This window comes from Artibeus jamaicensis, unplaced genomic scaffold, assembly GCF_021234435.1.
Source record: "Artibeus jamaicensis isolate MK-2021 breed Jamaican fruit bat unplaced genomic scaffold, CSHL_Jam_final scaffold_474, whole genome shotgun sequence".
Classification (NCBI taxonomy): Eukaryota; Metazoa; Chordata; class Mammalia; order Chiroptera; family Phyllostomidae; genus Artibeus; species Artibeus jamaicensis.
In genome coordinates, this window is record NW_026522046.1 from 44,907,047 (window position 1) to 44,924,291 (window position 17,245).

Below are 17,245 nucleotides of genomic sequence, written 5' to 3' on the forward strand. Positions count from 1 at the left end.
TAGAACATCAACCTTTCTCCACTCGGCAAAGACAAGTTTAAACAGATCCTGGGTTCCACGGGAGACTCATTTTCCATTTTCCATGGCAAAGAATCTGAGCACAGAAATAAGTCAGAGGTATCATTTGCTGAATATTTTTGTAAAGACAGTTTAATTTCAGACCCTTTATTTGCGAGCGAGTTGGCTAACCCAAATAAAACATTATACATCTGTCTGTTGTTACGAGTGACCAACTTCAGCTGAACATTATTACTTAATAACAGCTAACTTTCCTATAGAGCAAGAATGTGCAGCAGCTGACGAGCACATGGAAATTTCCGTTGGTTTACCACCCTTGGCCTCTCCGTGCTCCGACATGTGAAGAACTTGGTAATAAGCATATTCCCCCTCTAATCACAGCATGGCTTGGACATGCATTGTTGTGAGATGACTGGTAAAACAGGAAAATTTATGTCTGAGGGGGAAAAAAAACACAAGGGGAACCGGATTGCGTTAGCCTCCCGAACGCCCTTCCCCCCAACCTTCTCTTCAGCAAAGAGAGCTCTTTAACTAGCTCCTGAGATCTTGCCTGGCTCAGTTCCCAGGCCGCCCAGAGAGGACCGCTCACCGCTGTCCCGTTTCGATAAGGAGGAGGAAGTGCAGAGCGTTTGAGCTGGTCGGAGGCAACCTGGAAGGAGTCAGACTGGGAGGCATCTGTCTTTGCAGACCATCCTCCTAGAGACACAAGGATTTTACTTAGCGTATTTTACTTCATGAAACTTCAGACTGGCCCGAGCTGGAGCATTCTAAAAGAAAGGCAAAAACAGGAAGCAAGCAAGCATGCTGTTTTTGCTCACTGTCCTGGAGAGCTGCTCGAGGCAGATCTCTGACTTTGCACAAGGCGTTATCGTATGATTTGCAGCACCTCAAATTGATTTTCCCCGAAATAAACCTCTCACTCACTGAGACAGCAAAGGCGCCCCCTCTAACCACGCACATTCTCTCCGTCTCACATTCACAGTATTATTTATGAGAAGGAAGACAGACATACAGAAAGAATATCGCATTGTGGACATACATACCGACTTCAGGCTGGCTGGGTTTTCTGGCTTCGTTCTGACTATTTTTCTTCTGTTTAAAATGAATTTGGAACTGTTGGTTTCTACTGACCGATGATTAATGGACTTTGGTGTGATTCACCTGGATGTGAGGGTGGAATTCTCCTTAGTGTTTTCTATGCTCTTTATTATCATAATTGGACTCTCATCCCAGAAATAGGAACTTATGACTTTCACTTGATTTAGAACCAAGTTATTTCACGGCGGGACGAGTGTCAACAAGTTTTGAAACTCGGCTTCACTGTCAGTCTCAACTTTGACCACGTGGCTCTGATACAGAAACTGGATATCATGGGGTCGCAGGCGAACACAGTGAATACCAGAATTCTTGGACTGGGGTCAATTTGCTTTTAGGACTGGTGGTATTTCTGAGTCGTCTGCCTGTCCCAAAGTTGAAAACGTGGATGCTTGTGAATGTTGAGTGATAATAAGAAATTTTCAAACTTCAAAATACTTTCCTTTGCATCCAGTCGAAGTCTGAAAGCTTTGGGAGTACTAACGTTCATCAGTAAACAGTGCAAGAAAACATGTTCTAACCATCTGGAGTCAATTAGCCAGAGGACTATTTCCCAATTTTGGTGTTTTTAGGGTTGCTAGGTAAAATGCAAGATGCCCAGTTAAGACTGACTTTCAGATGGATGACAACTAATTCTTCAGTACCAGCACGTCCCTTGCAGCAGTTACTATAAACTTACACTAGAAATTAAATTCATCCATAGATATAAAGAAGTACTATATTTTTTATTTAATGAATCTGGCATCCCTCAAGAAGAGCACATGTATGCCCAACAGTAGCTCAAAAGGTCAAAAAAGTAAGAGGCCAAGTTCAACAATATTCTGAGAACAGCAACCCAGATTTTCCCAGCACTAGGAATCCCAACATCAAATGCAGCCGTTGTGGGGTGAGAGGCAGCCTTTTCAAGCACCCCAGGTGCTGGAAAGCCCAGTGGGCTAGTCCCGTTTTAATAATTTAGCTTGGAGCATCTTAACCATTCTTGTGCTAAGGTCCTTTCTGGCAGACTGCTAGGGTGTCTGACTGCCTTTTCAGAAACTGTTTAAATAGATAAAAATAAAACAACTATGATTACAAAAGACATCAATCATTTTAAAACACATTCTTTAAAACATTTTTAAAAACCGAAATTGTGCTTTTTCCCCCCAAGCATTCCTTGGTTAAGAGCTAGCAGTTGGAAGCATGGCGAGCAGAAATGTTAAAGATCTCTGGGGCAGCTGCCCTGTGGAAATCCTGTGATACCTACAATGACAAAGTCACAGCTGGGGCCGCTGCGATGGCGGTGTATCATACACTGATCGGAACACACGTAGAAAGTTTACTCAGAGGTGGTTGAAGGAAACTATCGTTTGCCGTCCAAGGTCACAGACCTTCCTGGATGCCAGCCCTGACCTCTCCAGGCCCCGGGGACCTGGGTGTGAACCCTGCTGTGAAGGCAACCTCCAGGCACCTTCATCCTGATGATGTCATAGAAGTCTGCCAACCTGGGGAACCCTTCGTGACCGGTTTCCCCACAGACACCCTCCTGACGTTTTTAACGATCAGCCTTCCAGCTACCATTTCTTCTGTGAGAGCAGTGGGCACGCATCCCAGTGGGGAGCGCAGTTAATTCCCTGTCTGTCCCCCAGGACATCACCACCTGCACTGGAGCGAGCAGGGACCATCACACTGGGGCTCGAGTTGCTGCCCTGGGGAGATGTCACAACAGCCCTGCTCAAAAATCATGGTATAGTTTCTCCTGGCCTGGACACAAAGCAGGAAATGACAACTCAGACACACACAGAACCCCCTGTCCTTATAGCCTTACCTGTGCATGTCTCAGAACTGGGAAGCTAGAATCTCACTGTCACCTTACTGCTCAGTCACACACAACTTTTATTCACCAGGGCTTCGTTATAGCTGTGACCAGGAGACAGAATGCTCGCCCATCTAGAGTGTCCCCTGCACCCATCGTCTGGCAGCCCCCTTGGAAGACAGGGTAGATCCAGAGCACCTCTGCGAGGCAAGAGGCCCTTGCAAGCCCTGGCCCCCGCTCCTCCCCTGCCTGTTTGCTCCAGGACTCAGCCTGCATGTGGACTTGCCCTTTCCCAGGCCGCTCCCTGCTTTCCCAAAGCTTCTCCTCTCCCCTTCTCCATCAACCCCACCCGTCCTGCCAAAGTCAGGGGGAATGTGACCTCCTCTGTCCCTCACCAAGATTCAACACTTCTTCAGAGACAGCAGAGTGTCAAGGTGAAGAGTACAAGGTCCTGCTTCTATTCATGGCAGGGAGGCTTTGAACAGCTTACCCCACAGAGACTTGGTTTCCTCATTTGCAGAATAGCGACAATAATAATTCCTGTGCGTGATAGGGTCATGCGAGATTAAAATATATGAAGTCCCATAGAACTCTGCCTGCTCACACTCATTCTTATATGAGTTAGCTGTCATCACTATGTGTTTCCAATGAACAAAACACACAACATAGAGCTTACAAAATGAAATTACATTCACCACAGATGAGAGCAGAGAGTCGAAATGTGATTATGGAAAGTTCTTATGAAACAAGAACCCTTGTTCCCCCAAATGGCAATGTTTATAAATATATGATTCAAGAAAATGTATACATTGAAAAACAACTTGAAGACGTTTTAACAACACTTATCCATACCTTTCTATGTGGGGAGTTTGTTGAGCACCTGCTATGTGCTCAGCACTGTGCGGGGTGCTGGAGCCCCTTGGTGAACAAGGCTGATGTGGCTCTTCTTTTTAGGTAGCTCATAATAGGGCAAGGAAGGGTGCGATGAAGTAAACCATTAGACGAGTTAGTTAAAGATGGTCGTGGAGAGAATTAGGGAGGATGTCAAGGATGGATGAGAGAATGGAGTGTGGGGAGTATACCATGCCCCAGTCTGCAGTTCAAGGTGGCTTCCCCAGGGAGGTGGCATTAGGGCGGATGTGTACGGAATAACGTGGCTGGTTAGGAGACAAGCTAGGAGAGAGAAGGATGAGTGTTCTGGGGAGTGAGACCCCCTAGTATTTGCAAAGGCGTGGAGCTCACAGGAGGACTAGATATTGAGGAGGGGAGAGTGGCAGGGGGTCAGGCAGGAGCACAGGGAACAGGCACGCCCTGCAGGACTCTGTGGGCTCCATGAGGATGGTGTCCCTCATCCTAGGAAGAAAGGCACCTCGGCTTTTGATCACAGAAGAGACAGGTCAGTCTTGGTTTTCAAGGTCATCGTCCTTGACCCAGCAGGAGAAGGGGTCAGAAAGCGTCAGGCACAGACGCTGAAAGCCTGGCCGACTGGTGCTTCAGCCGTCCAAGCCTGAAGTGCTGCGGCCAGAACAAGGGCCATGTGAGCAGACTGCGGGAAGGGAGGCAAGCTGCCTTCCCCGTCCCAGCCGGAGTCCAAGGGCAGCTCTAGCAGGTGGGTGCAGCAGCAAGGGTGGACAGGCGGACAAAGTCTCAAAGATGACTCCTGACGTCCCTGCCTGAAAATGATGTGCCTGGGGTGGGCGGTCATTTACTGATTCAGAGGACGCTGGGTCCTCCTCTGTAATCTAAAAATCATTCCTATGTTATCAGATAGCCCATTGCTTGGGTGTCTTGATAGCCTTTCGGTTTGGACCTCACTCAGTACTTGATGCCAATGCAGAAGGGCCCAGCCTGGGGGGTAAGGTTTGAGGGGGCGCGAGGGGCGGCCTGGGAGCAGAGCAGAGATGAACTCCGCGTCTGATGTGTCTGACGTTCACAAGAGGGCCGGCCAGGAGGACCGGCTGTCCTGTTGGTCTGCAGATGGGATTTGAGGCATGTAAGCAGACGTAGAGTCGGGGCAGCCCCTGGAGGGCTGGCAAATGAGACCAAGAAGGAGCCGCGGGCCCAAGAAACAGAGCTCGTCACCAACCGGAGGTTCTGACAACCATGCCAGCATCCCGTGTGGACAAGCACGCAGAGGGGAACAGCTTCACGCGTGGTGTCTGACAGAGTCATTTGGCGTAGCTCTTTCCGTGGCAATTTGACAAGTTCCACCCAAAGTTCAAAATGATTTATACTCTTTGACCCAGTAAGTGTAGGTCTAAGAATGAATGAGAAACCTGGGTCAGGATTATGTGTAAGCCTGTTCTCTACATTTAGTTATAACATTAAAACATTCAGACTAACCCGGTCACCAAAAACACCAACAGGATTTCAAATTCACAAAATATTATCATCTGAAATATCATGTGGTCTTTAAAAATCATGGCAGAGCTCAACATGTTAAGTTAAATAAAAAGTCATGCAGTAGAGCTGTATATTCGGTACCATTGCTGATTCTCTCTCTAGGCAGGATTAAAATCAAATAGATGCCTCTAAACTGTGAGCAGCAGTTATCTCTCCAAAGAAAAACAAAATTAGGAAGGTTTTTCCATCAGGTTTTCCATTTTTGTGCAGTTAATCTGAAAATTAAATCTCCCTAGCCCGGACCAGCCCCAAACATTCCAGACTGTACTGTAAACGAGAAGTACTCACTCTGCTCCACCAGCAACTTTCCACACGCTGCCATGGCCAAACCGTACACAAGAAGTTGCCCTCAGAGACGTCTCAACTGTACAAATCCACCAGCCGAGGGGTCATCAAGTGTGCAGGGCTATTGTTCTGTGTCAGCACAGGGCAGACCAGCTTGTGCTTCGCCCAGGAGGAGCGCTGAGAAAGCAGGCTTGCCGCCCAGCGCTGTGCTCAGACACGCCCCTGCACCCTGCACCCCCTCTCTGTGCCCTATGCCCGACAAGCTCCTACTCACCCCTGAAGGCCCGTTCTAGTCTCACTGCCTCAGGCTTCGAGGAAGACTGCCTCTTGCTCTTCCTTTCTGCCCATCGCACATCGTCCACCCCTCACAACAAAACTCAAGGTGTGTAGCTGTAACGATCTGTTTCGAAACTTCTCATTCTCTTGAAACAAAGCTCTGAGGTTGGGTGTCCATTTCCTGTTTCCACACCGATGCCGACACGGGCCTGGCACACCATAGAGACTTGAAGTTTGAGGGACAAACAGGGTGCACGGGGCTGCCGTTCCAGCGAACGCACAACCGTCCCAGTTTAATAGCTGGTGAAGCTCAATTGAAGGTAATGGGTTCTGGGTCAGAGAGGAAGCCAGTTCCAAACTAGGCGTGCGGTGGAGGGGGATGGGGAGGAGTCCATATCCATCACTGATGTGAATGACTGCATGAGAAATAAAGATTTAGACTTTCTGTTTGGATTCACAGCATGAAGACTATACTCTAACATTCTACCTCAAGGAGAAAATGAGCTTTACATTTCTCAAACTGACCAAACTGATCAGCACTTGGGTATCATATACTCCATTTAGCCCAACGAGCTGATTCTAAGTGTGTTTCATGTTCCACAAGGCTTTCAGCTCGCTGTCTGCTCCCTTAGAACGGGCGCCTCTGCTGGGTTGGACCACAGTGATCCTTGAGGGCACAGCAAGAAAGTAATAGGAATAGAATTGTTCAAGTGTAGCTTCAACTGTAGCCTTTTAACTGTTTATATGTTGTGCGTATTTAAAAATGTATATAATGTAAGTGCAGCACAAAAACTGTGTTGTACATGTATATCTCAACGAGTATGTGTGCGTGTATGTGTGCGTGCAGGTGGGTGTTTGTGTAGGGGGCTGCAGAAATTTGCATCCATTCCTCTAGGCCTGTGCTTAGTAACAGGACCCGTGGGGATCCTATTAAAATGCAAAGTCTGACTCAGAGCATCCTGGCTGAGTTCTAAGAATCTAAACCTCTACCTGGCTCCCAGGCAATGTGAAGCAGGGCGGGAGGGGGCCTTTTACCACCATGGTTCCCTGTCTGAACTGCAGCACAGAACACGGACAGCCTCGGGGGCTGGTCTCATCTCTCCCACGGAACGGCCACACCCAGCTCCACTCCAGGTGCTAGGAGAGCAGGTGACCTGTTCCCAGGAAAGTTCGGGAAGGCTGCTTTCTCTCCCAGAACTCGGTTGAGAAAAGGCCTCTGAGAAGCTTGTGGGGCATATGGCTTTAAGGATGGGAGGAAGTTCAAGGTCACTAGTGGACTTCGTTATTATTTTTTGAAGCACTGCGTATAAGTCACCTCCCAGTATTACACACAGCCCTGTAGTCAGCAATTCTTTTCCAGTGTTTGGCTCATATCTGGAAACTTCCTTTATGAGAAGCATAGCTGGAAACAATTGGTCTTTGCCTGATTGTCAAAGACCCTGTAATGCTAACGTTCAGTGGAAGGGGACAAGTCAGGAGTTTCTCGCTAGTACGAGCTACTTCCATACACCCTTGTCCTGATGGGACACTGGTGTTGGAAGTCAGTGGGTCCCAAATGCTCCTTGACCAAAGGAAGAGGAGAAAATGAAACACATACAAAGAGTACTCAGTGAGTATTTGTGAGAGAGTGTGCACACATATGCACAGTACTGATGCATTATTGACGAATAAAATGACTCTCCGAATTCGCAAGCTCACCCAGCAAGTCATGTCTGTACATCCTAGGACAACTTTCCAAAGACGGCTTTGGTCTAATTCAAACCATATGCTTTAGCCTGATGTCTGAGCCAGTTTGTGCTACACAATAGTGGCTGCAAATACATCTTCAAATATCTGTATCTTCTAGACTGTGTAACTGGTGTCAATGAATTGTGATGTATGATTGAATCAGAAAGGTTCTTCCTCTGCATCTAGGTCTGTGGTCCACACAAACAATCTGCAGCTGAGCAGGATTTCACCTCTAACCGCTTTGACATCTAAGCAAGATCACGAGTTCGTGTTTAACAATGGAGAGGATGGAAGAGGAAATTCCAAGGGGCCGTTAATTGGCCACATGAGGTGGGTTGGCTCTTGAATGAAACCTAGTTGGCCTATTCTTAATGTTCTATCTTGGATTTATCTTCATCTCTATTTTCAGCAAGAGATCCAATTTTTTTGGGGGGGTGAGGTTGGGAATGAGACCCTGGTTAAGAGACCTCGGTAGTGTCCTCTTGTTTGTTCTGTGTGTCATTTCCTCTTTCCTCTTGGTCTTTAGTAACTAAACTCATGAAATGACAAAGCCAAAATACCTGTTTGGGTTGTGGGAAGAGACAAGGAGTTCAGCTAAGAAGAGCCGGCCTTGCACCACAAGCCAAGCTTTGGGGAACAGAATCAATGAGTGTACAGAAGAATTTTGAGGAGGAAAGAAATGCCACTACAACCCCATTTCCCCAGCGGTTGTGTGGTCACCCTTCAGCCCACAGAAGTAAATCCTCAGCCACTGCATTCCATCAGAGTCCCTGGGAGCACAGCCCGTGGGCACATTTTAGTCCTCTTCTTTGACACTTCATAGTATTTCAGACTGTTGCTACGGTCTTCTCCAAAGTCTCTCCACTCTTCTGGCTCCTTCCTCAATGCCATTGTAGACACCTCCTCTTCTTTCGGTCCTTTTGATGGTATTTTTTCCAAGTCTTCATACTCCAGATTGTTTTCTTGTCACTGAACACACACTCCTGTACACACCCACACAGCGTCAAAAAACTTTGAGAAAGCCTAGACCTTGAATCTCCACCCCAGGTCTCTCTTGTCACTGCCAAATCAACAGCCAAAAAATGGCTTAGGGTCTCCCCTGGGACAGCCCCCAGTCTCCATTCATTATCTGCTGCCCAGGCGACCTCTCTTCCTCTGTAGGCCCTCAGGCACTTAAAGATACTGGACACCCCTATTTTCCCACAGTGTTCCTTGACTCCATCCCATCCCCCTTCACGCTACCCTCGCCTTGGTTTAGACACACGTTCTTTCTTCAATGACTCTCAAGTTGCTCTCCCTCTGAAGCATTCCCTACCACACAGCCTCAGCGGTCTTCCCCAAACCATGCCCCAGCTGCCCAGCTCAGTGGCCCCACTATCTACAGGCCAAAGCCTCAGCTTCCAACCTTACAAACACGGCACGTGAGAGCCTTCAGGAACTCGTCCCACCTGCCTTTTAACCTTGGCACCCAGCACACAGCCTACTACCTGCCGAATGACAACGACTCCAATGGCCTGGTGCTCTAGGGACTGACTTGATGCCTTTTCATGTGCCCAGCCATCTGCTGGAAAGTCCTTCCCCTCTCTTCACCTGCCCCCTGCTGTCTATCTTTTGAGACACTGCCCACTCCGGGTGGATGCTTCTCTCCCTGCTACTATGGGTAGGTGTTTCCCTGTATGCAACACCCACCCCCCGGGCTTCCGTTTCCCAGAGTACTTATCTCCGTACAGTGGGATTTCTTGTTTACTTGCCTAGCTCTAATTTCAATAGTAATTGTTAGCTTCACAACTACCATTCATTGGGAATGGACACCTAACCAACACTGTGTTGGCAGTTCATATACTTGACTCTCCATTTCAGAGAGACTGGTAAACCCTGGTAAAAATAAATAAATGGAGACTCAGATGAGCTGGCCTACGGTTATACAACTAGTTAGTAGTGGTAACAATATTTAAATCCTGGTCTATCTGACTCAAAGCCAGCTCTTCATCTATCATGCCCCATTGCCTCTCATTAGAATGGGAGCTAGCATATCTTGTATGTGCCAGTGGCTAGGTTCTAGCAGGGGCATCATGTTTGTGAATGAATAAATGAATGAATGAGTGAATAGAAGCAAAGGGAGCTTGGAATCTTCCGGGTCTGGAATCCTCCAAGTCTCAAAAAGAACGCACCTGCATATGAAGTATATTGATGAGCTGTCAGTGTCTTAACAACACACATGACTCTTTACTGATGCAGGCACAGGCAGCATCATGCCTGCAAGTCAGAGCTCCTGACAGGGAGTCAGGGCTGTGCCGCCCTGTCTGCAGCCCTCACCCTGAACCTGCCCCTGTTCCCACATTATTTATTTCTATGCGTGGTTCCATGGTTGCCCAAGCCAGATGCTGAAATTGGCCTCTTTCCCTTCCCGCGTTGACCACAGGCACATGGTCTTTGGGGTTATCTCCTAGATCATTCTTGCTTCCATTCCTTCCTCCTCTACCCTTTCGTGGTTACTGCTCACTGCATCCCTGGTTTGTTCTTAACCCCTCTCCATTCTGACTTCCTTTAAAAGCCAATCTCTCTAAATACAAATATAACCTTTCAAAAATGAGAACTTGTCTATACCTATTCCTTGCATCCTCCCTCAAACCATTCTTTATTTTTTGCATGATGCTATCTAAACCATCTGCCCTAGGTCCCCATCGTCCAAGCTCTGGCCCCTGGCTTCCACTCTGGTCCCACTTCTGGAGGTTCCTCTCTCCGTTGTCCATGGTTCAGAGATGATGGGCTGCTTCCGCTTCTGCACACACTGCATGCTGATCCCCATGCTTCTACTCTCCTTTCCTCCCAACATCTCCCCTGCCTGGAAAGCCCACCCTAGTACTGGAGCCCTTGGTGCCCCTCTGGTTGTTCCCATGGCTAACCCCTCCCACAGCAGGTTTTTTTTAAGACCCCAACTCTCCCTTATCACTGAAGTGTAACATCACTACACTTAGCACGACATCCTGACTTTCGCTGAGTGCACCTTTTTCCCTTCCACGTGGCAAGTTCTTTGAGGATAGGTGTTGGGCCACATTCATCTCTGTACCCACAACATAATCCCTGGCATATACTCCATAGCGTGTGCTCCAAAAGAGGTTTAGTGACTCATACTCATTACTCTATAAATGAGTCAACAAATGAATCAAAAGTGGATTAAGAATCCATCCATTAATTAGAAGCTGTGAGTGGTTTTAAAGCATCATTCCAGGTGACACTTTCTAAATTGCTTCTTTGAGGTGATTTATGCTTGTGCATCACTCCGCCTCTGTGAGAAATGAGTCTCCATGGTGTCCAAACCCTTCGGGCTAAGGAGCACTCCCTCTCACCTGCCCTGATGCAGACGCTCCCGGAAGCTGGACCAGCCATCTCCTCTCACTTGGTTACTGACTTTTGTGCTATGGTTCACTGGTGCCCTCAAAGAGCATGTGGATGTTTGGATATGGCTTTTCTTCCTAAGGATGGTTTCCTTCTTATGGAATGATTAATCATACCTGTAGTTACTGGAAAGATTAAAGGTTCCCACTGGAGAAGCACAATTATTTTCACATGGATACTGGCTCATTGGTCCTATGTGTCTTCATTCATTTGGTTGCCATTTCATCAGCTGTCTTGGCAACATCTGTAAGATGCTCATGGGCTTAACTTGAAGATCGTGGCACAGTGCAGAGGGACAGAGGGAAGCCTGGGCTCTGCTGGGTAGGCAGATATTTCTCCTAATCCTCGTGCCCCTAGTTGTTCTTCCCATCAGACATCACACCAACCCACTTGATCTCTAGGATTTGTTTATTAAAACCAAAGGAGTTAAGTTAATTTTAAACAGACCTGTTACCGCCTTTCAATCATGAGACATTGGGCCTAGTTTCTCATATGCTATTCTTATTACCAGTCAAAAAATGTGGAACGATGGTGGGGGAGATTATAAACTCACACAGAACTGGGAACTGCAAAGGATGACATGGGTCTTGGACCTCTGGTGAGACACCCTCTGCCCTGGCCAGACACTGCCCTATGGCTCTGGTTCCCTGGAGGGCCACTCTCCCCCAGTGACTACCAATCTCCAACACGCCATCCATTCACTCACTCGGTCACTTGTTCAGCAAACATTTAATACCATTGTAAGAAAGACATGGTCTTCAAAAGACACAAAGGCGAATGGTGCATGGTCCTGGCCCTCAAAAATACACCATCCAGTAGAAGACATGGCATATACACAAACTGCTATTTACTAAACAAAAGAGAGTCCCTCATATCTAAACACTATATCATGCACACTTCTATACTTTTTAGCATGAAACTTAATGATAATCATTGCTTCATGCCTTCTCTCATTCTGCAAGAGCGTGTGCTGTGTAAAGGCAGGGACCGTGTCTCATTCTACTTTATATTTCTGTATATAACAGTCTTCTCAGCTCACATGTATGAATGTGATATATGGAAACATATTAAGGAATTCCAGGAGGAGAGTCAGTTCTTTCCAACTGGAAGAATCACAAAAGTTTTCAAGAATTTGGGAAGAAGAAATAGGGGAAGGACAAATGCTTACAAGAGGAATTGCCCGCACAAAAGTATGGAGTGGTGGTAAAGTACTTCCCTGAATCCTCTCATTTGATGGGGTCAGAGCATACATCAATGATCCTCAATCCTGGCTGCATGTTAGAAACCTGGGTGGCTGTAAAACATCCAAATGCTATGGCCAATTGAATTGGAATTGCCAGTTGGGGCAAGGAGAGGTATATATGAGTAGGAGCCTGAGTTTTGGTACTTTTTCAAAGCTCCCCATTTGCTCCTAAGGTATATCCATGGTTGAGAGTCTCTGCAGTACCTCAAGAAAGTTAGTGTGAGTCTGGATTGAAAGCTTGACTAGCAATTGATTTTAAACAGCCCTGGAAATAAAATTGAAAATGTGATCTTTCAACAGGAAGAAGAAGCCAGGCTCTGCTAACCAGACTGAGACAAGGAGAGTAGCTATAGAGAGATAACTTAGGAGGCTTCTGAATTCATCCAAGTAACACATGAACTTGGGAGTATCTCCACCTGGGTTTACCACCAGGTATAATCCATGCCCCTGTTAGATGTGAAGTGGTGATGGGGGAACTGGTACTGAGAGAACTCTTGGGTTTGGGGACTCAATGAAGAGGAAGACTGGAACGAAAAGCAGAGGGTGTTGAAGGCATTGTGATGACACTGAGTCTGAGCCTACCTGCTTTGAGGTGGCTGTTTTAGGAAGTAAATTTGGGGGTGGCGATGGAGATTTGGAAGTTGCCGCACAAGAAGTAGAAGTTGACCAAATATGAGTCAAAGAGATTTACATTATAGAAAAATAGCAAGAGAGGAAAGCAGCGGAAAGCAGATAGTTGGAGAGAAGGAGAAAAGACTTTCTAGCAAGGAAGCTGGAGAGAGAGCAGCCAGATGGTTGAAAGGCATGTAAATTCATCAGAGTGGACAACTAAGGAGGCAAGATTTCAAGAAAGGGGACAGGATGTAGAGGTCAAAGGTCTGAGGGTGGACAAGGAGGCACTGAGTCTCGCAGGGAGGTAAGTCCTTGAAAGGAAAGTGATGCCTATTTGCGTAAGACAGGAGGGAAGGAGAAGAGATGTGTTTATTGCACATGTATTTATTGAACACCTACTATCGCCCAGACTGTGCCAATCACTGGGAAGTTGACAGTTCAATCAAAGTGCTTGCTGTCATGAAGCTTGCGTTCCTGTTGTGGGGAAGGAGAAGAAAGAGAAAAAAAGTTGTGGGAAAACTTTGAGCAGTAGAGGATGAAAATTCAGAAACTGCTCAGTCCAGGAAATGGTGGTCCTTTGGTGTAAGAGGAAGGAGGCTGAAGGATGTAAAACAAACCTGAGTTAGGGCTGGGGAAGCATGTAGGGGAGGCAATAAGAAATGAAGAAAGGAGTTTAACCAGCTTTGAGGGCCCTTCACAGGCTCCCAGATATGAACTGGTACCTTCGGGTACACCTGTCCTCACTTTGCCAAGGCTGGGCAGCCTGGGAACCCTGCTGGAGCAAGGAAGAGGTGGGCTGCCTGGAGCTGGAGATTGACAAGGCCTCCAGGGTAGTAGGTGACCAGGACTGGGGATCACAAATACCACATTAGAAACATCAACAATTGAAAACCACAGAATATAAACGCTCAAGGTCATGGCACACTCATCAGCTCATGGAGTCTATGTAGTCATTGGGCACATTAAGAAGCCTACTAACTCGGCTGTCTAGTTTTAGAAGAGCTGTAATTTAGCATCACTAGGTATCAATTAGTCCGGTTTTCCTCATCTGTAAAATGAGGGGGTTGGACAAAATGACCTCAACGTTCTGTTCCATCATGGTCCATGGTGAACGTTAGCGAGCACATGAAATTCTGAAAGTTAATTTATCCTTTAACATTTACATCGAACGTTTAACTGTTGATGTTCAAAACTCAGCTGAGGGATAATGCAACTTGGTTAGGTTGGTGTGCACAAAGTCCTCAGTTTTATGAACCAACCTGGTTTTAAAATACATTGTCCTGTGAAAATGCACAATGTAAATTTGGGTGGCAGCAATCTCAAGTGTCATGGGTAATTGAATAGCATAATTGACAGGTCACTGATAGAACATTGAAATAGATCAGCCAGAATGATTAGAGATGAATAGGTTCTCATATTTACAAGCTGGGGAAATTGCTTTGTGGATTTTGGGAGAAAAGGGAGAGGTACTGGTTAAAGCATATAAAAAAAGAAAGAATGGAAGGAAGGGAGGGAGAAAGGAAGGAAGGAAGGAAGGAAGGAAAGGAAGGAGAGTTTTTCAAGTATTAAGATGATTGTAGATAGGAATATTAAAAACTTAAATAAATATGCCTCACCTCACAGAGCTAAGATCAATTTAGAGCAATATAAGTGGGATCTCTCCTACCACTCTCAAAAATTGTAAGAGTTAATCAGGCCTTGGGTAGATGCTGAAACCCTAAGATAAAGTGTGGTTGACAGACAGTCAGGAAAGATTAACAGTCATCGGCTGTCCTTTAATAATTTAAGGATCGTATCACTTCTCATATGCAACGAGATTTATAACACTATGCAAAATCTTGAAGGAAGTAAGCCCAAGTATCTGTGCTTTTTCAGAGAGTGAACTTGTTATACAGCTTGTCATGGAGATCAAGGTCTATAACACTCAACACTCTGCACTAATTCAACAAGTTATTTATTTATAAATTTAATCTGAATGAACAGATAATGGCTATTTTTAGAAGTTTGTTTGAGGCATTGTTATTAGTTTTATACTCAAAGCTTTGCTTATGCAAATAAACTGAGGTTTCAGTCCTTACAGTTTGGGTACAAGCGCTAATCACTTGTTCTCCTTACAAAGTTTGTAGCATATTTTATTTGCAGTCTCACTGAGTACTGCTTGATGCTTTTTAAGCAGTTTCACAAGTAGGAGTTTTCTTCAAATCAGTACAATATACATTCATTAAAAATAAGAAGAGTGAAGAACAGGAAAGGAGTTATGTCTGAGATCAAAATGAATCTTTTTGGCTGAACCTTCTAGAAAGTCTCAGGCCCTTCGAGGTTTGGGTGGTTTATGCTCCCTTTCCTAGTTGATCAGTGGCCAACACTCTGGGGGTCTTATATCAAGTCCAGGTGTTGCAGTCCAGCCCAGCTGAAGAGCCCAGAGATCTGGGGAAATGAGGAAGGGGCTTGGCTCTAAAGGAGGAAGCCTGGGCTGTTGGGAGGGCGTGTGGGGCCCACACCTATAGGCCAGTGCTTCTGTGACTGACAGCTGAGAGAATGGGCAAGAACACGCCCTCCACCCACCCCCCCCCACCCCCCCCCCCCCCGGAGTCGGAGCTGGACTTGCCAACATCCCTCCCCCACCTCCAAGGACAGAGGTCCCTGAGCCTCCAGGGCCTGCAGCACAGCACTTGGGTTTTTATGGGGGAAAGGCAGTCCCCTCCTTCAAAAGGTATTCATACCTGATATAACCCCAGGTTTTTTAACAGCTATTTGGCAACAAACACCGCTATGCAGAACCACCACCCAGGCCTAGAAGGCAGCACAGCATGCTATCCTTCTTCCGAGGTGCCTGGGGACGCCAGGAGTTCTTTCCTGCTCTCACATTCTCCCCAGAGGGGACCATCTGACAGACCCCACGCTGCAGTAGTTCTCAGAGCTGTCGTGGTCCTCACGCGGTCTGTCATGGCCCGGCTGGGTGCTGGCCCACAGGCTTCACAGTCTGTTTCCAAAACTCCGGGCTGCTAAGCAGCCCCTTGTGGTGGGTAATCATTATAAACAACGGGTTAGTGTAGCTTCATAGCAGTATCACGCTAAATGAAAGAAGTCAGGCAGAAAAGGACAAGAACCATATGGTTTCACTCATGTAGGATATAAAAGAGAAAGCAACAAACAAACAAACAGCCTCTTAGACACAGACAACAGTATGGTGGTTACCAGAAGGGAAGGGGGTGAAGGGGATGATGAAGAGTGTAGAGGGGTCAAATATACAGCGGTGGAAGGAGACTAGACGTTGGGTGGCAAGCACCCAATGTAACATATAGATGTTGTATACCTGAAACGTATATAATGTTATTAAACAACATTACCCCAGTAAATTTCATTTAAAAAAAACATAGACCCCTAACCCTAACCCTAACCCAAACCTATCTCCAACCCTAAACCTAACTCAATCCTAACTATAAAAGTAACACTAACCCTAATCCAAACCCCCAGTACTAACCCTGAGCCTAACACTAACACTAAACTAGACCCCAGAATTTAACCCTTGCTCTAACCCCTAAACCCTGAAACTGTAACCCTTAACCTTAACCCTAACCGCCTGACTCTAACCCTGGAAAATAAAAACACACAAACGAATGGGAACAACCTAGAAACCTCTCAGGCCATCGGGCGGGTCTCCTGCACCCTGCTTCCAATGGCCTGCTGGTGCGTTTCTACAGACATCTCTTCCTGCGACCTCTGCCCAGGATGCAGGCCACCCACACGGAACCACACAGACCCTGCCCGGCAGGCAGGGCTTGGTGCATCATACGGCACCAGTAGAACAGTGCACAGGGTCACCGCTTTCGGTCAGAAAATGACTAAAATGCCACTCAGCTCAGTTCCCAAGGATTTTCCTTGTAGGGTCGCCCCTCAAATGAGAGAGGTCATGGAAGAAGTGTCAGTAGTTTAGGGAAAGTGCACACCTACGCCTTTCCTACACTCGCACGTATTAGCTGATCGCATGTTTCTTTCCACTCAGGCCTCTTCTCTCTGTTTCCCAGCTGTGAGACCCTTCAGCTGTATTGCTTCCCCCTGAGTTTCGGTTCATCTTTTCCTCGTTGGATTCTACCCAGTCCTGGGAAGGAGCCGCAGGGGTGGCTGAAGGACAAGCTCCTATACGTGCTACAAAGTCTCAAGGGCGTCTCACGCTCCCTCTGGGTGGTCTTTGCCACTAGGAGGACTGGGAAAGGAAAGGTTCCTTCGGCTAAGACCCCCGATGCTTTCTGGTGCCCAGAGGCCTGGCTCTGCAGCTGGGAGCAGGCCTGCCGCCCAGAGAAGTCTTTGGCTATTGGAGAAATCGAGCCATAAACAAACCTGCCACATTTAAAAAGCTTATGATGCGTGTGGCACATGTGGAAGTGTATGTG

The 17,245-nt window shown here is 46.8% G+C and overlaps 1 protein-coding gene across 5 annotated transcripts in view; it reads right to left on the reverse strand.

The window, feature by feature from the left end:
* The window catches only part of KCNJ15 (potassium inwardly rectifying channel subfamily J member 15), a 42,393-nt gene that overhangs the window by 11,767 nt on the left and 13,381 nt on the right, over positions 1-17,245 (reverse strand). Inside the window, exon 1 of one of the 5 annotated variants that reach the window (XM_037155253.2) lies at positions 5,868-5,964. The exons of 2 other annotated variants lie outside the window; for them this stretch is intronic. Coding sequence is in view for 1 of the 3 variants with exons in the window: in XM_037155255.2 (XP_037011150.2) it covers positions 608-693 (86 nt within the window). In the remaining 2 variants the exon portion in view is untranslated. Of the gene's footprint in view, positions 1-607; positions 705-1,061; positions 1,170-5,867; positions 5,965-17,245 lie in introns of those variants that run through there. 2 more of the 5 variants (XM_037155252.2, XM_037155255.2) reach the window with 2 other exon arrangements.